Here is a 22,259-nt window from a genome sequence, read left to right as displayed (position 1 = left end):
GCACTTTATTGCCCTATTGCACCAGCACTTTTACCTGCCTATTTGCACTGCACAGTGGGATGTTTTACCGATGGATTCAGCAAAGAGGCACATATGATATATGGACTTTACGTTTTAGCAACACTTCACTATTGAACATTTTCAAAGTTTATGTTTATTTCCTTTGGCGCAGCACTTTATTTCTGTATTATTTGTTATTGTGTGTAGTGATGTGTTAGTGATAGCAGCAATTTGGATTTTCTTTTCACTATATTTATTTTTTGTCACTATATGATTGCTCTGAATTAGTTTTTTTGTATCATACATGCTTAAATACCTTTTTTCCACTCCTCTAGCAGGCTATGGGCAGTCTGCAGTTCTACATATACTGTAACAGCACTAACCTTGTGACATATGAACGCCATTCTGCAGTATGAAGAATTTCACTGTGAGCCCAGGCATGACAATTTCCCCCAATAGGCGTTTGTCTGTGACAGCCTGGGCTCACAGGTGGCTGAATAATGCTGGTTGTCATTTAACCTTGAAGGAGACCGGCCACCAGTGCAGAGGGGCAGCACCGAAGTGTTGAGAGAATGAATAGTGCTTTTTTAAAATTTTGCTTGACACACGGTGGCAAGGGACAAAGCAGGAGGTAAAGCTCTAAAGGTGAAATTTGACTTTAAACACTTCAGTACCGGGTACCTTTACCCCCTTCCTGCCCAGGTCAATTGTCAGTTTTCAGCGCTGTTGCATTTTAAATGACAATTGCATGATCATGCAGCACTGTACCCATATGAAATTTTTATCATTTTTTTGAAACAGCTAGAGCTTTCTTTTGGTGGTATTTAATCACCATTGGGTTTTTATTGTTTGCCAAACAAACAAAAAAAGACCAAAATTTTTCTTTTTTTAAAGTTTTAGTCCCCGTTCACACTAAGGCGACCTGTGAGGCGACCTGGTCGCCTCACAGGTCGCCGTAGGTCGCCTTCCATAGGGAAGCTGCGGACCCGTTCTAATAGGAGCGACACAAGTCGCTCCGACTTAGAAAAAGGGTCCGGAGCTTCATTGGGGCGACCCGGAGGCGACCGCCATAGACTTCAATGTTATGAAATCTGTGGCAGCCGCTCCGAGGTCGCGGCGCGCTGCTCGCACCACGACCTCGGAGGTCGCCCCCCCGAAGTCGGATCGCCCCTGTGTGAACGGGGCCTTACTTAGTTTCCTGTTATAAAATTGTGTGAATAAGTAGTTTTTCTCCTTCACTACTGATGTGCGCTGATGAGGCTGCTCTAATGGGCACTGATTTGCTGCACTGATATGCTAAACTGGTGGGCACTGATGAGGCTGCTCTGATGGGCACTGATTTGCTGCACTGATGAGGAGGCACTGATGAGGCTGCACTGATAGGCGATACTGATGGGCATTAAAAGGCTGAACCGAAGGGCAATGATGGGGCTGCACTGATCAGGCGGCACTGATGGTCACTGATAGGCGGCACTGATATGCTGCACTGATGGGCAATGACATACTGCGCTGGTGGACATTGTTATGCTGCACTGATGGACACTGATATGCTGCACTGATGGGGCTGCCCTGATTATCAGTGTAAATGTTCCCTGTAAATGGAAAGCTTGTTATCGGCTTTCCTTTCCTCAGACACTGACAGCGCTAAGGAATGGAAATGCTGATAACTGGCATTTGTTTACATGTGATAGACTGTGATTGGACACAGCTGATCACATGGTAAAGAAGTAATCACAAACCAGGCGCTCCTGGGGTGCCTGTAAGGTGGAGGGGTAGATGTAAGCCTGTGAGCCTCCCCAGCGGTTGTTCTGCTGCTAGCCAACTAATGGCTCAGTAAGGAGATTCGCACCCAGGGCAGCCATAGGAAAAAATCCAATCTACAAGTCAAAGCATTAATCACAAACCAGGCGCTCCTGGGGTGCCTGTAGGGTGGAGGGATAGAAGTAAGCCTGTGAGGCTCCCCAGGGGTTGTTCTGCTGCTAGCCAACGAGCATAGGAAGGGTGCTGAGATGGACAAAAATACATGAGGAAGGCAGCGCATGAACCACACTGGGATACAATGGATAAACCAAGCACATAAAATGCTTACATCCCCCTGGGCTGGAGTGGACAGGGGCACCTGGAAGCAAGCAACACGAGTGTGAGGAGGTCAGTCTCCCAGGACCGCTGAGCCAGAGGCATAACTAGAACCTTCAGGGCCCCGGTGCAAGAAACCATGAAGGGCCCCTCCCTGACCCCTGGCTGGGGCCCTTCCCTTCAAGCCTGGGGCTCTTCCCACTGATCCTGGGACCCTTTACTCTCATTGTGGGGCCCTTTATTACGGTCCCACAGAGGGACCCTTTCACAAGTTCTGCAGTGGGCCCCCTTCCTGCCATCTTGGGGCCTCCCCAGGGTGGTGGAATGCCAGGGCCGGTTGCAAGTGTGACCTTTGCGATCCTGTAAGTTTACCCACTGGTGTCAGTAGTTTTTATTTTTTGGTATTTTGTTTGTATTATTGTTTATCATTTTATTTTATTTTTTTACAATGTCACTGACTATGACTCTGTCCATTCAGAAAAAGGAAGGAGCTGGTAAATTGCATATTTACCGACCCCTTCCTGGTTCTCTATTGTGACACATCCCCTGCAGCAGCTGGCAGGAGAGGGGAGGGATCACAGTGGGGGGGGGGGTCAGCACAGTGGGGAGGGGACCGAGGGAGCACACAGGGGCCCAGAGACAACAGAACACAAGTGAACTGAATAGGAGGGGGGCGGGGGCAGCATACAGAGGAACCAATCTCCATTTTCCTCCTGCAGCTATAGGAGGAAAAAGGAGGACAGTGATTTCTCTACATGCTGCCCCCACCGCCCCCCTCCTATCCAGGTGTAAAGGGGAGCCGCACAGGCCCCCTGGAGCATGGGGCCTGGTTGCAATTGCAACCCCTGTAGTTACGCCCCTGCACTGAGCGGTGTGTGCACAAAGCCGGAAACCAGCCGACGTGAGGACGAAAGGACTCCGCTGTAGTTCCGGAGCGGCGACATCAGTCGGACAAGCGCCACTTGCAGGGACCGCTCTGGAACTACAGCGGAGTCCTTTCATCCTCGCTCTGGCTGGTTTCTGGCTTTGTGCACGCACTGCTTAGCAGTCCTGGGAGACTGACCTCGTCGCACTCGTGTTGCTTGCTGCCAGGTGCCCTTATCCACTCCAGCCCAGGGGGATGTAAGCATTTTATGTACCTTGTTTTCCGGTTATCAATACCAATAAACTGTGAACCCTTTCTATACTGGATGTTCACCTGACTTCCTTATCCATTGCATCCTGGTGTGGTTCATGCGCTGCCGTCCTCATGTACTTTTTACATGGTAAAGAGCCTAAGTCTTCGGCTCTTTACCCTAATCGGTGATGTGCTTTGTCTGAGGGACACAGCTCACCAGTGATCGCCCCGCAGCCCGCATGAGTAGTGCAAGTGAAGGACGGTATATGACATCCAGTCAGGATCTTAAAGCCACCGCCCGGCCGTCAATCTGCTAAAGGCCAGACAGGAAGGTTTTAATTATACAGTACAGTGGGGAAAATATTTATTTGATCCCCTGCAGATTTCGTAAGTTAGCTCACTTACAAAGAAATTAAGGGTGTATAATTTTTATCGTAGGTGTATTTTAAATAATAGAGAAAGAATATCAACCAAAAATCCAGAAAAAAAACATCTGATACAAATGTTATAAATGGAGTTGCAGTTCAGTGAGTAAAAGAAGTATTTGATCCGCAAACAAAACATGACTTCGTACTTGGTGGAGAAACTCTTGTTGGCAAGCACAGAGGTAAGATGTTTCTTGTAGTTGGTTACCAGGTTTGCACACCTCTCAGGAGGGATTTTGGTCCATTCTTCTTTACAGTTCTTCTCTAAATCCTTAAAGGGTAACTTCACTTTTGTTGAGAAAAAAACATTCACCTCTGGGTGATCTCTGTACATTACAAGGAGTTTAACAAGCGTTGTTGCAGATTCCTACCTTTTGTTATTCTGAAGAAATCATTATTTGTTCCTCTGTGCCTCTGTGCTGAGTGGGTCTAATGGGAGTGGTTTCATAAATATCAACCAGCTGCAGCAGCTGCAGGGCTCTAATGAGGTCATCTGCTGGGCCTGCATCCCTTTAGATGTTTCTATTGGGAGTATCTCACCAAAAATGACATTTTAGTTACAGGGGATGCCTGAAATCTGACTTGTATCTTAGGCAGACTTCTGGGAAAATCAGTGAGCCAATCACACAAGCAGGAAATTATGTTTCTGGGGGTGTGGTCAGTATACATTCTGTGTACAGAACACCTCCAGATAGCCGTATTGCATTTTCAGAAAATTACAGCGGCTGCAGATTGAAAAGGAAAGGTAATTGTTAATAATATTAAATTACAATATGATTTGTGTTGCAATTGTATATGCTATATTATTTTTTCTTTATTTGCTATTTTTTTCCCCCACAAAAGTGGAGTTACTCTTTAAGGTTTCTTGGCTGTCTCAACGTATCAAAGTTTCAGCTCCCTGCATAAATGTTCTATAGGATTAAGGTCTGGAGACTGACTAGGCCACTCCATGACCTTAATGCGCTTCTTCTTGAGCCACTCCTTTGTTACCTTGGTTCTCATCCAAGATTTTACAATACATGGCCCCTGTTCATTGGCCCCTCAATGTGGCATATTCGGCCTGTACCTTTAGCAGAGAAACAGAACCTAAAGCATCACATTTCCACCTCCGTGCTTGACTGTAGGGATGGCGTTCTTAGGGTCATAGTCAGAATTTATCTTCCTCCAAACACAGAGAGTCAAGTTAATGCCAAAGAGCTCAATTTTGGTCTCATCTGACCACAGCACTTTCTCCCACTCCTTCTCTGAATCATTTAGAAGATAATTGGCATGACTGTGCATGTGCCTTCTTGAGGAAGAGGACTCACCAGGCTTGGAGAAAGAAAAATGCTGACTATGACTCTAAGAACACCATCCCTACAGTCAAGCATGGAGGTAGAAACATGATGCTCTGGGGCTGTTTCTCTGCTAAAGGTACAGGCTGAATTGCCGCAACGAGGAGCCAATGGATGGGGCTACGTATTAAAAAATCTTGGATAAGAGCCTTCTTCCCTCAACCAGAACACTGAAGATGGGTCATGGATGGGTCTTTCAGCATGATAATTACCCAAAACATACCGCCAAAGCAACAAAGGAGTGGCTCAAGAAGAAGCACAGGTTTTGGAGTGGCCTAGCCAATCTCCAGACTTTAACCACTTAAGCCCCGGAAGATTTTACCCCCTTCCTGACCAGGTCCTATTTTGCGATTCGGCACTGCGTGACTTTAAAGGACAATTGCGCGGTCGTGCGACGCTTTACCCAAATGAAATTGACATCCTTTTTTCCCACAAACAGAGCTTTCTTTTGGTGAGCGACAATTTTGCAAAAATAACAATATTTTTCACATTTTGTATATGAAATTCCCCCCCAAAAAATTTAAAAATCTAAAATTTTTAACATTTTAGGCCAATTTGTTTTCTGCTACATATGTTTGGTAAAAAAAATCGCAATAAGCGTATTTTGATTGGTTTGCACAAAAGTTATTGCGTTTACTAATTAAGGGAAAGATTTTTGTAATTTTTATTGTTTTTTATTTTAACGAGTAATGGCGGCGATCTACGATTTTTTTGAGGGACTGCGACATTGCGGCGGACAGATCGGACCCCTGACTGACATTTTTGACGCTTTTGGGGTACCAGTGACATTACTACAGTAATCAGTGCTATACATATGCACTGTTACTGTAAAAATGACACTGGCAGGGAACAGGTTAAGTGTGTCCCTAGGGGCGTGATTCTAACTGTAAAGGGATGTGGCTGTTTGTGTAACTACAGAGACATACGCAGGACCGTATGATCTCTGCACTTACACAGGGGAGAATGGCAGGCGGCTTTGTTTACATTAGCCGTCTGCCTTTTCTCTCTCTGTAAGGGACGATCCCGAGTGACCGGCGGACATTGGGTCTGCCGGTCACACGCGCGGGGAAGTTAGGGAGCAAACGGGGGCAGGAGCGCGCCTCCGGCGGCGCGCGCTCGCCCCAAGAGTGACGTAGGGGTACGTCACTTTGCCTGTGAGGGGCTGACTGCCGCCGTAAATAGTCGTGCCGCAGTCGGCAAGTTGGTTAATCCTATAGAAAATTTATGGAGGGAGCTGAAATTTTGAGTTGCCCAGCGACAGCCAAGTGCAAACTTGGTGGTCACTAACTGCAAGAAATGTCTTACCTCTGTGCTTACCAACAAGGGTTTCTCCATCAAGTACTAAGTCATGTTTTGCTCTTGGATCAAATACGTATTTTACTCACTAAACTGCAACTTAATTTATAGCATTTTTTTATGTGTTTTTTTTCTGGATTTTTGGTTGATAATCTGTCTCTATCATTTAAAAATACACCTATGATAAAAAAAAAAATTATAGACCGTTCATTTCTTTGTAAGTGGGCAAACTTACAAAATCTAGAAAAAAAGAAAAAGGAGGCGCAAACACCTAGTGCATTACCCTTGGTCACTGTTTGCAAAATTTTAATAAAAATGCCAAATGCATACTCACAGACGTAAAGACGATAAAATCATGTTACAAGCATCCACCATGTGTGAACTGGAACAAGTCCTTCAGTCAGGACCGCTAACTCGTTTTGGGGGTCAGGCCCCCTTCCTCAGAGGGGGCCTGACCCCCAAAACGTGTTAGCGGTCCTGACTGAAAGACTTGTTCCAGTTCACACATGGTGGATGCTTGTAACATGATTTTATCGTCTTTACGTCTGTGAGTATGCATTTGGCATTTTTATTAAAATTTTGCAAACAGTGACCACGGGTAATGCACTAGGTGTTTGCGCCTCCTTTTTCTTTTTTTCTATGTACCCATGTTGGAGTTCCCTGCCTGAGGAGAGCAGCACGCCAGTCTTCCCCTTCGGAGTGAGTGCTAGGCTGAATTTTTGTACTTTAAACTTACAAAATCTGCAGGGGATCAAATAATTATTTTTCCCACAGTAACTAAAGCAAAACTTTTTTTGTTTTTCAATTTTTAAGTGGGAAGGAATTAGAACATCTGTCAGGTTTTTATTGCTGTCTGTGCCCCTGTTAAGGAGATTTACCCTCTCTACTAGTCCTGTTTACTTTTATCACCATTAATGAAAGTAAATCCTTAATTGGGTTGTCCCCAGAACAGTTATAGTAGGGATTTTTTTCATTGGGGATGCTAGCAGGGCAGCCATCAGAAATGTTGGGGCCCCTTACACAGCTTTAGACCTGGGCCCCCTGGGCCTGACCACCAGGTTACATCCTCTTCCTCTGTGGTGGCCTGTGAATGCATGTGATTGGCTGCTAGGACACCAGGTGGTCCTAGCAACCAATAATTTTGACAGGGGTGGCCAGCGGCAGGATGGGAGTAAGGAGCCAGTGCAGCGGGTGGAACCAGCAGGAGTCAGGACTAGTTGTCAGTGTAGGGGAGGAAATGAACAAAAGGGGAGGTGCCAATTTGGAGCCTGGGGTATCCCAAGGGACTGGGCCCCCCAGGATGCCTGGGCCCCCTACATCTGTATGGGCTGTAACCCCCTGATGGCGGCCCTGGATGCTAGTTCTGTTGACCCTGGTAACAACCAGGGATTCCCTCACTTTAGAAAATATTTTCTCTCACTTTCTGTTGTGGCTATAGGATAGGAAGTGAAGGCAAATCTGCCCCGTGGGTGGTGGCAAAAATAAACCTTACAGGGGTTATAACTTTCCCTTACTCTATTCAACATAAAAAAAAAAAAGGTTTGCCTTTAGTTTCACATTAAGTCCTATTTATCTTGTGATCTCCAGGTGATGATTAGGACGAATCAAACAGCGGTCACAGAATTTCTCCTCTTGGGATTCGGAGACCTTCATGATCTCAAAATCCTAATCTTTGTCCTCCTTCTGGCCTTTTACATCATGGCTCTAACAGCAAACTCCCTTGTCATCATCTTGGTTATTGTCAGCAAGAACCTTCATTCTCCCATGTATATCTTTCTAAGCCAGTTGTCCTTGTCGGAGATCCTCTTCACCAGCAATATTCAGCCCATTATGTTATGGTTGTCACTGGTAGGTGGTGGAAGAATACCCATTACCATATGTCTTTTAAATTTCTGTCTGATAGCGGTATGCGGAATCACTCAATGCCTGCTTTTAATCGCCTTATCATTTGACCGATACGTGGCCGTTTGTAAGCCATTACATTATACTCTCATTATGACTTCTAGACTTCAACTTCAGATTGTCACTTTATGTTGGTCAATGGGATTTACGATGTCATTTGTACTGTTTGCTTTTTTGGATAGGTTAGAATTCTGTGGTCCAGATACCATCAACCATTTCTACTGTGATGTCCCTCCTGTTTTAGAACTTTCATGTTCCGATATTTCTGCTGCTAAGCTGGTCACTTCCATGTTGTCCATTCCTCTTGTTCTCTGTCCATTTATGTTTATTGTTGGCACCTATATTTTCATCTTTAATACCATCCTGAAGATGACATCCTCCATCAGGAGACAGAAGGCCTTCTCTACTTGCAGCTCACACCTAATTGTAGCTTGCCTTTACTTTGGAAGCTTGGGGACCGTGTATATTTTTTCGCCAAAAAGCAGTTCCTCCAATTCAAACAAGTATCTGTCTTTGGTATATGTCTTTGTGACTCCAATTTTCAACCCTCTGATCTACAGCTTGAGGAACCAGGATATTAGAGGAGCCATTATAAAATATATTCACATTTTGCGTTTATGATGAATGAAACAAAGATTCTTCAAACTATTGAATTAACCACTTTACCACCGGAGGATTTTGCTGTCTTACGTCCAGGCTACTTTTTGCGATTCGGCACTGTGCGAATTTAACTGACAATTGCGTGGTGGTGTGACGTTGTACCCAAACGTAATTTACGTCCTTTTTTTCCCACAAACAGAACTTTCTTTTGGTGGTATTTGATCACCTGTGCGATTTTTACTTTTTGCGCTATAAACAAAAAAAGAGCGTAAATTTTGAAAAAATAACAATATTTTTTACATTTTTTTATATGAAATTCCCCCCCAAAAAAATGTAAAAATCTAAATGTTTTAAAATTTTTGGCCAATTTGTTTTCTGCTACCTATATTTGGTAAAAAAAATCACAATAAGCGTATTTTGATTGGTTTGCGCAAAAGTTATTGCGTTTACTAACTAAGGGAAAGATTTCTGTTATTTTTGGTGTTTTTTTTTTTTAACGAGAAATGGCGGCGATCTGCGATTTTTTTTGCGGGACTGCGACATTGCGGCGGACAGATCGGACCCTTGACTGACATTTTTGACACTTTTGGGGGTACCAGTGACATTACTACAGTAATCAGTGCTATACATATGCACTGTTACTGTAAAAATGACACTGGCAGGGAAGGGGTTAATTTTATTGGGGAGGGAGGGGTTAATGTATGCCTGGTGCTTACTAACGTGTGTGGGGGGGGGGGGGTGACTAAGTGACACAGGGACAGATCGCAGGTTCAGCTATGCTGAATTCTGCAATCTGACCCTGTCTGTCACTTAGGAGATCCGCCCCATGCGCAGACTCGATTCCCCGACGATCGGGGAAGAGCGGCGGTGATCACTGCCACTCCTCCCCTGGCCCGACTCCCGCTGTGACTGAATACAGCGGGAGCGAGCCTCCGGCGGTGCGTGCGCGCCGCCCACAAGGGGAGGAGTCCAGCGAAGTAGGTCTACGTCACTGGACGGGAACGGGCCACTTTGCCGCAGTACAGTCAACGTGGACTGGTCAGCAAGTGGTTAAAGTGGTTGTTAACCCTCTTATATACCCAATGAAGTGTCTGGCCTCAGATGATACACAGAGATGAAAAAATCCCCTTACATAAGTTTTACTTGTATATCTGCAGTCTTCTCTTCTCTATATCCCTTCAAAAGTGCAGAATTCTGATAAAATCCTTCTTCATCTGTCCACACACACAAAGGAGGTGCTAGAGAGCTGCAGTTGGAGCTCTTGTAAACTGTGGGAGAGCTGATTGGAGGAAAGGGACACGCCCCCTTCACACACTGCACAGGAATGAAGAAAGGATACTGATCTGTGTTCTGAATAGACAAGATGTGTGCTGAGCTCTCCTACCCCATCACCGTTTGATCTCATGTGTGGGGAAAACTTCTCAGAAGTGACTTATGCTGATAACAGAGGAAAGAAGCACCAGAGAGAAATGACACATAGAGCTTTGGAGATGGACAAGTAAACACTACAGATATACTGTATGTGTTTTGTTCAGATTTCATGATTGAGGTTTGCAACCACTTTAAGAAAATGCCCACATAAAGGACCAATCCACTTTTAGTTTCTGACAGATGGAGATATTGGTGAGATCTCTGGGCGGAGTTCCCGGGCACACCTTCTGCCCATATGGAAGAAAAATATATTTCCAATATATTTAGGGAACAATTTTTAGAAATATATTGAATATGGCCAAAATTGTAGCATTTCAAATATATTAACAATATATTTGGGGGGGAAAAATGCATTTTTAAAAAATATATTTTAAATATATTTTTCTTCCATGTGGGTGTGTCCATTATAAGGGGCTATTACCATGCTGGATTTTTTTTCTTTAACATTTTAGGGAATGTAAAAGGAAGAGCTGGAACATACAAAGGTGGGCATGAGCACCCAAAACACTCAGGTGGACAGTAGTGGGGAATAGTGATGAGCTGCACTGTCATGGGTGAGGTGCTAGCAGGGTTCAGCAAACTTCGAAGAAGTTTGGATGCCAAACCTGAATCCCACTGGAATCAATGGAAATCATATCTGTCAAATTAAAACAGCCCATTTTTAGGGCTAATATAGAAGGGTTGTCAAAATAATATCATAGGGGTGGACACTGCCCTGAGTAGCATGTACCAATGCAAAACATTTTTTTTTTTTTTTTTTTTAAATGCCATTTGGCCAGGGGATGTGTGTTTTTTTTTTTATATGCCTAAAATGAAATAATAAAAATGTTCAAAACCCTTTAAAATAACATGCCTGGGGTGTACTAATCTTGTTTGTGGTGTACAGAAAGTGCTGCAACATTAAAAAAAGTTTTACAATTAAGGATACAGTGCTTTGAAAAAGTATTCATACCCCTTGAAATGTCCACATGTTGTCATGTTACAACCAAATACATAAATGTATTTTATTGGGATTTCATGTGATAGACTGACACAAAGTGCCACATAATTGTAAAGTGGAAAACTGAAAATAATAAATGGTTTTCAAAATGTTTTACAAATAAAAATGTGAAAAGTGTGGCATGCATTTGTATTCAGCCCCCTTGAATCAATACTTTGTAGAAGCACCTTTCTCTGCAATTACAGCTGCAATACTTTTTGGGTATGTCTCTACCAGCTTTGCACATCTAGAGAGTGAAACTTTTGCCCAAAATAGCTTAAGCTCTGTCAGATTGGATGGAGAGCCTCTGTTAAGTTGAACCTCTGCCCCAGTCTCAAGCCTTTTGCAGACTCGAACGGGTTTTCTTCTAAGATTGCCCTGTATATAGCTCCATCCATCTTCCCATCAACTCTGACTAGCTTCCCTGTCCCTGCTGAAGAAAATCATCCCCACAACATGATGCTGCCACCGCCATGCTTCACAGTGTGGATGGTGTGTTCAGGGTGATGTGTAGTGTTAATTTTTCGCCACACATAGCGATTTGCTTTTAGGCCACAAAATTACATTTTGGTCTCATCTGACCAGAGAACTTTCTTCCATATGTTTGTTGTGTCCCCCACATGGCTTCTCGCAAACTGCAAACGGGACTTCTTATGTGTAGAAAGCAGGGCCAGCGCTACCACTAGGCAAACTAGGCAGCCACCTAGGGTGCAGCCATGGCCACCTGGTAGGGGCTCACTGGGCTGGCTGCCACAGATTTGCCTTAAAACAGGGATGGCACCAGCATAGTAGGAGGTGCAGCGTGCAGACAGAAGTCGGGAGAGGCGGCTTCCACTTGCAGGCTCTATGGTGGCAGACTGCCTGTCTAGTCCTGCCACCGCTGCCTACCTGTTAGAACTATTGGTTGCTGGACCCACCTAGTGTCCTAGCAACCAATCAACTGCAGGGAGGTATTCAGTGGAGGAACCTGTAACTTCCTCTACTAGCTGCTCCGCCTTTCAGCCCTGCACGTCCTAGCTTCCTTTCCACCTGATGGGACCTGCCTGCCGGCCCGGGAGTCTGGGAGTGACTGATGATGATCATGTGAGGGAGGGTACTGACGGAGGGAGGCGAGCGGAGGAGTCCAGGTCGGGGTCAGTCTGTTTGGAGAGGCAGCGGAGAGGGCACAGGCACTGTCAGTGAGGAGTGCAGGAGTGTCCTCACACATCGATTCCTAACCTGTTCTGCACACAGAAGGGGGAAGGGACAGAGATCACACTGTACAAGTCACTGACTGCAACATCAACTACTCTAAAGAGATGGGATCACCAGAGCCCCCCGCCTCCCACATCAAAGTTCCTAGAATTCCCCCTTAACTTAGAGTTCCTATATACATCAGCAACTGCAGGGTTCCCCCTTACAGTGCAAGGGGGAACTCTGCGGACCCTGATGTAAAGGGAAACTCTGATGTAAAGAGCAATACTGCGGACCATAATGTAAAAGGTAACTGATGTAAAGGAGTACTCTGCAGATCATGTTGTAAAGGGGAATGCTGCAGACTGTGATATAAGGGGGGTTCTGGTGACCAGAGACCACCTTAAATCAGAGTTCCCCTTTACACCAAGGTCTGCAGCATTCCACCTTACATTTTGGTCCACATTAAGGTTCCCCTTTCACCTGGGTCTGCAGAATTCCCCTTTACATCTGGGTCCGCAGGGTTCCCCTTTGCACTGTAAGGTTCTGATGTAAAGGAGAACTCTGATGTACGGGGAACTCTGGGGACTCTTGTGTAATGGAGGACTCTGGTGACCAGAGACCCCCCTTACATCAGAGTTCCCCTTTACATCACAGTCCACAGCATTTCCCCTTATATCAGAATCCGTAGAGTTTCCCTTTACATCAGGATCTGCAGAGTTCCCATTTAGTGCTGTTCCCCCTTGCAATGTAAAGGGGAACCCTGCAGACTCTGATGTAAGGGTGAACTCCGTGGACTCTGATGTACCAGGGACATCTTGGGACTCTGATGTAGGGGGGAACTCTGGGGACTCTGATGTAAAGGGAAATGATGCAGACTCTGATGTAATGGGGAATACCGGGGGATCTTATGTAGGGGAAAAGACTGGGTACTCTGATGTAAGGGGGAACACTGGGGACTCTGAGGTAAGGCGGGGCTCTTGGAGCCCTGATGTATAGGTAATGCTGGGGACTTTGATATAAGGGGGGACTCTGATGTGAACACAGGGCTCACCATGACTGCTGCACTCTTGTTTTGTATGTTGCTAGATTGAAATGTCTCTGTGCTATATAGGGATGTCTCTTTGCTAGATTTGGCTGTCTTTTTGCTGGATTGGGATGTCTCTTTGCTGGATTAGGATGTCTGTTTGCTGCATGGGATCGTCTCTTTGCTATATGTGAATGTCTCTTCTCTTTGCTGGATTGGGCTGCCTCTTTGCTTGATTGGGCTGTTTGTTTTTGTTTTTTTGCTAGATTGGGCTGTCTCTTTGGCATCTTATGGCACTTATTTTTGCACATTAAAATGTAGAAGTGTGATTTTTTTTTTTTCGAGGGGGGGGGAGTGCAAGTAGTTGGTCTTGCCTAGGGCGCAAAATAGTCTAGCACTGGCCCTGGAAGAGAGCAGAATGTAGCAAACTGACAGCATCTGTAAAGAGGCGAAGAATGAGGCCTGGCCGTTTCGTGGCCAAACATACAGGTGTCCAGAGAAGTTGAGAGGCCCAAGCTTTCCCTTCTCGTCAGGAACCTTTCCCCGGCACTACCTGTCCATATTCTACCAACTGGCAAATGCATTCCAAACCTAGGAGCCAGGGCCTTAATTAGGCTCTGCCTTTTCCAAGATGGCTGCCAGAGTCAAATGAGGCAGCAGCATCCAATCATATGCTTCCTCAGTGACCCAAGAAACCATAGAGGAGCCTTGTTCCTCCTGACCTCCTCTCCAACTGCAGTGTCACTACGGAAGAGCACCACCTGCAGTGGAGGAAGTAGACTGCACCTGCCTACACACAGACCAAAAACAGACCAAACCAAACATGACCATGTCCTTATTTGGTCAATTACATCAGGCACCATCCCCATACCTTTGTTTACTTTTCCCTGTTAGTTGGTGTGGAGGAGGCAGGAGTAGGTCATCTTTGTGGTCAGCCTGTGTTTTCTTTTGGTAGGTCAGCTCAGCAAATGCCATTCATCATGACTGACGAGCATCTGCATTGCTGGACAGCATGATTGTTGATGGATTTACAGTTTAGTGGGACACACTCTGTGAAATATATACCCCTCATGTCTGTGCCCTGTGCTTTATCTACTTCTGACTTCTACTTTCTGGCCTCACAAAATACAAACTATGTTTTACATTACATACTCCAGGGTCCTGTATTATTCCCTTCTAGCGGAGCGCACACATATATTCGGCCTCACGGAACTGGACTTTTTTCAGTAGGGCCGCATATACACTATATTACCAAAAGTATTGGGACGCCTGCCTTTACACGCACATAAACTTTAAAGGCATCCTATTCTTGGTCCGTAGGGTTCAATATTGAGTTGGCCCACCATTTGCAGCTATAACAGCTTCAACTCTTCTGGGAATGCTGTCCACAAGGTTTAGGAGTGTGTCTATGGGAATGTTTGACCATTCTTCCACAAGCGCATACGGCGACAAGGCAGCTCTCCTTTGCTGGATCACATGCCTAGTACGTGATCCGCGCCAGGCTAGGGAGCGTGCCCGTGCCCGCAAAGCAGGATACGGGTTAACAAGAAGTTAAATAGGAATGTTTAAAAAAGGTTGCCTTTTTAGAGCATACCTCATAAATTCAATGGCCTTAACTACCGGTAGTTAAAATAAAAAAATAAAAACCAGCCAACCCCCCATTATTTAATTTTCCTTCTCCATTATGGTTTATTTTGTGTGAGCATGACTCTTCAGCTTGAGAGACAGAGAACACCTACTACCCCTGTCAACAGCCTGAGCTGTTGGGTGGTTTAACTAAGCTGAGTGGTTGTCAACCTACAAGGTTTAGGGGGCCTCAATTGATTCCGGAGTTTAACATCTTTATTTATACAAACATACATTTTGTACAAGTTGATTTTTTGGTATTTTGGTTGCAAATATGTTGGACTTTTTTAAATCTAGAAAGCCCAGCACTAGATCTGCAGTTGTTGATTATTCCTGTTGATAAAAAAGATAGATGGCTTCCATCTCTGCTACCATTGAGGAAGGGAAAGGGTACCCCTTTATCGACCTTAGCTGTTCAGGTCTATTCACAGCAGACCTGAAAATAGACTCTCACTCCCCACCTCCTGAAAATTTTTATTTTTAGACCTGCATACAATATAAATAAAAAAAAAAAAAAAACAATACAAGCCAAAACCTTATACTATATATTGTCATTAGTCACCTACTCATTGACCGATCATTCTATAATAAAGCCAAAATGAAAAATTTAAATTTTCTTAAAAAATTGAAATATACAATACCAACAGTTTGCATTACTCTTTTTTTTTAGTTCAAATTATTTTTCCTTTTAAACTCCAATGTAAGTTTAGTACCATCCTCCCCCTTTCCTGAACCCCCATCTGTAATTTGAAATAAATTGCAGAATACACAGGGGCGTAACAACAGGGGTCACAGGGGTCACAATTGCAACCCAGCCCTATGCTCCAGGGGGAACCAAGGGGCTCCTCATATAGAGAAACCAAGGGATTGGTCCCTCTATATGCCGCCTCCGCAGGACCCTCCTATTCAGTTTCCTCCTTTTTCTGCTGCCCTCGGGCCCCTGTGTGCTCCCCTGGCCCCCCTTGTCCCCTTTTTATCCTTGTGTCAGAATGTAATTTACCAGCCCCCTCCTTTTCTGAATGGACAGAGTCAGTGATCGGTGCCAATCACTAACTTCTAAAATCTGTGCCAATCACTAACTAAATCTTAAAATGTATGGGTGCTAGGTATCTCCTTATTTGTTAGTGACATTTAAATGAATACAACAATTTCATATAAACAAAAAATAACGTGTTATAATAATCCATAAACAAAATTGTCCATCTTTTAGTACATTATAATGCCATTCCCCCATGTGACCACTGGTAAATCGTCACCTCCAAAAGTACTCTACTTCATGCAGACAACTGTGCCGTAAACTTGTGGGTCCTGTGATCCACACCACACTTAGACATGCACTGCCACTCACCAGATTTTAGGACCCAGTGTTTTGTTGGTCAACTTGCGCTTAGCAAAACAATCACTTGCTCCAGACCTCCTATTTTTCCCTCAGTGTGTAGCTTAGGGACAGCTACTGCTCTCTTGAAACCTCGGCTCCTCACCCAATATTGGCTCAGAAACAAATGGCAGAAATGCTCCTCATAGCGCAACCAGGCTTACATTTATTCAAAAGGTTAAAAGGTACAGTAAAATTACAACTCACACTTCTTGGTGCCTATGCCAGCACACAGCGATATCAGCAGCGATTGGTATATCTCCGGCCGCCTACTCTAATGTGGAGATTCCGAGTGCGTTCCAGCAGCCTGATCCTCCGTCACCCGGGTTTGATGTCACTAACCACGTAACCCCGCCTTTGCACTTTTTGTCTTAAAATGGAGTTCCGGCCTCAAAATCGAAAAAATCTATTTTGGGCCATCTGCTTGCTGAGGGCCACCTGAAAAAGAAATGGATGCTCCAAATTTTTTTTTTTGGTCACTTACCTTGATTAGGGTGACCACATTTCCAAACTGCCATTCAGGGACACCCCCGACAACTCCCCCCACCCGCCCAAAAAAAGATGATTTTTGATACTTTTTTTGCCAAAGCGAACAGTGGTCCCCTGTGTCACCTTCATATCCCCTCACTTGTCAGCTTCTTAACTGTCATCCACCTGTGTCACCTTCTTCTTCATTACTATTTCCTCAGTTGTTGTTCCCCTGTGTCACCTTCATATCCCCTCACTTGTCACCTTCTTACTGTCCCCCACTTGTGTCACCTTCTTCTTCATTACTATTTCCTCAGTTATTGTTCCCCTGTGTCACCTTCATTACTTTCCCCCACTTGTGTCACCTTCATATCCCCTCACTTGTCACCTTCATTACTGTCCCCCAATTGTGTCACCTTCTTCTTCATTACTATTTCCTCAGTTGTTGTTCCCCTTTGTCACCGTCATTGTTCCCCTGTGCCATCCTCATATCCCCTCACTTGTCAGCTTCATTACTGTCCCCCAGTGCCGTCACTTGTGTCACCTCACCTTCTTCTTCATTACTATTCCAATCCTCATCTTCTAATATCCCCTCTGGTGAGTGGTCCACTGGTCCCACAGACAGCTGGGCCAACCTCAACTGAACCCTCTTCACAGGGCAGGGCTTTGCTCCAGGCTGAGCCCCAATTACCAAGTGCCCCCCCATTTCTGCCATTTATAACCCTTCCTCGCTTCCCTAGTGAGCGTCAGTGCTAAATTCACACCAGTGTCCCAAGCAGGCGGCCATCTCCTTCTCAAATACGTGTCCTCAGGCTCTCACATTTATATTACACAATAAAGCAATCACCTCAGGCTCTGTCTCACTGACCAGATCCCGGCTCCGAGTCCGCTCCGGCTGACGTCACCGTCGTCACTCGTCACGTGACTCTCACTCGGCCGCACACAGCAAGGCAGGGGAGGAGCAACACACTGTCACTGGACAGACAGTATGCGATGCCGAGTAAGGAAGTGTACAGCCCAGCCATCCTCCCTCTCATCCAGCGGACATGGTACAGTCCGACTCCGGCAGCACATGCACTATGATGAATGCAGCAGCAGCACATGTTCCCACGGTCAGCGGACGGCATTCCGGGACACTGCATTGTCCCGGAATGAGGGTGACCGGGACCCGGGACAGACTCTCCAAATGCGGGACTGTCCTGGGCGATCCGGGACACGTGGTCACCCTAACCTTGATATTGAAGAAAATATACTCACCTTCCTTCCACTTCCCCCCTCTGCGGCCGCGGCCCGCACCGTCTCTTCTGGTTTGCGATGACTCCTGGGAGCTGAACATCATTGCTCCCAGGAGTCAATGCGCCTGCACCGGCCCTGCTCGTCACTTCTGGTGCAGGCACGGCATTCCCTGCTAAACAGCTTCTGGGCATGCCCAGAAGCTGTGCAGGGGTGCCGCGCCTGCACCGGTAGTGACGAGCAGGGCCGGTGCAGTGCATTGTGGGACTCCGACGTCACAGAAAAGGCCGCAGAAGAGGACGCGCTGGCTTCAGCTGCCCACACCTGAGATGGCAGCGCTGGAGAAGAACTTTTCAAGGTAAGTATTTCTTCTTATAGGTAAGTGCGACCCTGGACAGTTCAGAGGCTATCCATTATGGAATGTACTAGCCCTGACCGTCCCGGGGGTATTTTTATCTAAATTTGACCCCCGAGGCCGGAACTCCGCTTTAATAGTGTCTTTAGAAGGTAGAAGTAAGAAGTAAACTTTGTTTACTATGCTTAAATTTGTGACTGAAGCCTCTGTACAGAGTTGTTCCTGTCCATTCATTCTGTGCAGCTGAGGCTGCAGAGATGGAGATTGAGGGCTGTGTCCCCAATCTATTTTCTCTGTCTCAAAGGTAAAACATAAGAGGTCTGTTTAGATCCTTAACATTTCACCAAAGAAGTGTAAAAAATAATAAAAAATACAATTTAAAAAAAGGTTAAAAACAAAAAAAAATAAAAATAAAAAACTCCTGACAACAGTGGCAGAACTACCAGGTTTGCAAGCACACTTGCGACCAGGCCCAGGTTTTCCACCACTGGGCTCAGAGGAATGGACCCTGGCCAGGGGTCAGCGAGCCCTTTCATGGTTTCTTGCACTGGGGCCTGAAGGTTCTATCTACGCCTCTGAGAATACATATTTTAATTCTATAGGACTGCCCAATTATGTGACAAAACGGTCCTTTTTATCTACTCCTGTAGCATTGGCTGTGGGCTGTCTGCAGTTCTACATATACTGTCTCTCTGCTTGTGATGTGTAGGTGACATTATTTTTAGCATTCCACTGTGAGCCCAGGCATGATGATTCACCCACCAGAGAAAGCTCACAGAAAGTGGTTGAATTTTGCTGGGCATTATTTAATCTAAAAAAGCTCCATCCACCAGTGGAGGAGGAGTATGCAGAGGGCAGCACTGGAGTGAAGAGAGAGCGAGCAGTGATTTTTTTAAAAACTTTAAATGACAAGTGGTGGCAAAAGGCCAAGTAGGAGATAAAGCCCTAAATGTGAAATTGGTCTTTAAGTAATACGTTTATCTTTTGATCTCCAGGTGATGTTATGAAGAATCAAACAGCAATCACAGAATTTTTCCTCTTGGGTTTCAGAGACCTTCATGATCCTAAAATCCTACTATTTGCCTCCTTCTGGTCATTTACTGTACATTATGGCTCTGACAGTCACATACATCATGGCTCTAACAGGACACCTTTATTGTCATCTTGGGTATGGTCAGTCCACATCTTCATTCTCTCATGTACGCACTGTACATGAGCCAGCTGTCCTTGTCTGAGATTCTCTTTACCAGCAATACTCAGCCCAGTATGTTATGGTTGACATTGGTAGGTGGTGTAAAAATATCCATTACTAAATGTTTTTTGCAATCTACCAGCAGCATGTGGAATCACTTAGTGTCTGTTTTTAATTTCCATGTTCCATGTACAGTCACATGACATAAGTTACTCACATAGAATCAGCCAATGACACACCTGTATAAATTCAAATATACAATAGAAAGGGGCAGTACATGATCGTGAATGAGCAGAACAGTGTGCACGGCTTCCCATCCTTGGTGTGTGGAAATCCGCACATCGTAGTTAACAATGAAACCCACGTGTAGCGGAATTCGCCCCTAACATTACACAATGAAACCAGCGTGTAGAACCATGAACGCTGCTCTAATCAAACTCGTGCATGCATTTCCGCCACTACTACTAGCGTGAATCCCACTCAGCAAGGCTCAGAGAATAATGCCTAATAGGATCATACTACTGTTCCCATAGACGTGATGCTATATGCAGGGAAAGAGCCATGCTGTTTCCACTATGGTGATCAGGCACAGCAGAAAGACATGAGCGTGTATCCCTTCATAATGGCAGATAGATATCAAAACTATATTGACTTCATAGAGAAAACATATCCCCGCAGAGTGAACAAATCTACACATTATACAGGAGCCCCTGCTGGCGGGCATATCCTTGCTGCTTGATCCTTGAACTCCGCACCACAATACACATAGATCTCTACTGGCAAACAGACCCCCGCATAGCGCATGGAGTGTTCGCCGGCGGAGATGTCTATGTAGAGCAAATGCGTCTACACATCTAAGGGAAGGTTTTCACTGCCAGTAGTCTTTCCTCAAAGATGGTTTGCCCGTACATGCTCTAATTAGAGTATTGCATCAAACCGACAACAGGGGCCATAATGACAAGCTAAATAAAACACATCCTGAAAAATGTCCACTCTAGTCCTAATAAAATTTACACAACAGCCAGTCCATTCAAAACTGATATTTTAGTTTATAGTTAATGAAGCATTAAACTCCCTGAGGGTTTCCTCTGTATCTCATAGACCCTATTGATAAGATTTCTGTGCTAAGTTTCTAGGCACACCTGTTACACTCATTTTGAGGGGCTCCCACCATTCTTGCTGTATTATTTATTATAAATTTTAGGGAATGTAACAGGAGGAGCCAAAATGTACAAAGGTGGGTGGGAGCATCCAAAACTCCCAGGAAGACAGTAGTCATAAATAAAGGAAGGGAGGTTTGCTACTGGAATATCTAAGACCTATTAGAAGCCAGGGGCTGAAGCAGCCAACCTGGCCTCATCTGTAAATTAAATAATTTGTATGCTGTACTTTGCTTTTTGTTTTTTCTCGTTACAACAGAAGTTCTACCTGTCCTTTGGGGCAAATGTCACAATATATACAGAAACAACAAAACTGCATGTATCCAACATGATTTGCACAGTTTATTTGTCCCTTATGTATATACCTGAAGCACTTCAGCTTATATTTCCACCAACCCTACATATGAACTGAAATTGGCCTGGAAGTGAAAAAAAAAAGGGTAAAGGGAAAGGGTAAAGGGAAGAAAAGGACAAAGCTTTTTCTGTCTTAACTCATCTTCTGTTTCATTTAACTAAAATTCTTAGACTTGATAGGCTAACATACAGTATTTGACATAAGTGAGTACACCCCTCACACGCTTGTAAATATTTTATTATATTTTTTCATGTGACAACACTGAAGAAATGACACTTTGCTACAATGTAAAAGTAGTGAGTGTACAGCTTGTATAACAGTGTAAATTTGCTGTCCTCTCAAAATAACTCAACACACAGCCATTAATATCAAAAAATGGGAAAGGGGGTAAGAGAGACCTCAAACTCCCCAGTTAAAGAGGTACTCAATGGGACAGGGGAAATTGGAAGGGGGAAAAAATTGTTCTGGATTTTTGTTTACCAGTGTCTATTGGTTACACATCAACATCAAATATAGAGGGAGAGAAACGTGGGAGGGGGGGGAAAAAGGATTTTCTCCCCCCTCCCTCCCCCCTCCCTCTCCCCTTTTCCTTCCCTGGTTCCCCTTTCCCTCCTTCTCCCCTTTCCCCTTTCCCTCCCTCCCCCTCCTGTTACATTGACAACACTCAGAACTTTATTGCATTCATGAACTTTTTGTATATTCTTTCATAAACATGTTAAGGTCTCCCATATCCGCCGGTGAGACTATGTGGTGATCCTGCCGCCCCCATTGGTCAAACCCACCTCATGGTGACTGCAGGTAAAGTCTACACTCCCCACTATACTATGGGTACCCATACACCCATTGTCTCAATAATTAAGTTTTTCTGTCTTTATTATGACTCATTCAATGCTTGTTCTATTTTTATAGAATTGGTTTTTATCTATTATTGTTTCTCCTGAAGAAGCGGCATAGTCCGCGAAACATGTAGACAACTTACTGTGGAAATATGCCAACTACACTCCACAACTTCAACTATGTCAAATGCACTTCAGTCAACCTGTTTGTATATTGACCTTGCTTGTTTATTTTGTGTATTTTGTTATGTCTATGTGATTAACTTTTTTATGAAATAAAAACTATTTTATCTATATTT

At 44.7% G+C, this 22,259-nt stretch overlaps 1 protein-coding gene and 1 long non-coding RNA gene across 2 annotated transcripts in view; one reads left to right on the top strand and one right to left on the bottom strand.

Annotated features, from left to right (window-relative positions):
• LOC309552384 overlaps positions 1–22,259 on the bottom strand; it is an 879,384-nt gene that overhangs the window by 772,820 nt on the left and 84,305 nt on the right. The gene's annotated exons all lie outside the window — the stretch shown is intronic.
• Positions 7,839–8,771, top strand: LOC309554713 (olfactory receptor 5P52-like; the record flags this gene model as incomplete). Its single annotated transcript, XM_082256417.1, has 1 exon — positions 7,839–8,771. One exon carries the CDS (start codon positions 7,839–7,841, stop codon positions 8,769–8,771), a length of 933 nt encoding a protein of 310 aa, XP_082112543.1.

This window comes from Pelophylax lessonae (assembly GCF_965119305.1).
Source record: "Pelophylax lessonae genome assembly, chromosome: 4".
Lineage (NCBI taxonomy): Eukaryota > Metazoa > Chordata > Amphibia > Anura > Ranidae > Pelophylax > Pelophylax lessonae.
Note: the sequence above shows the minus strand (reverse complement) of the source record. Positions and strands in the feature narration are given on the sequence as shown.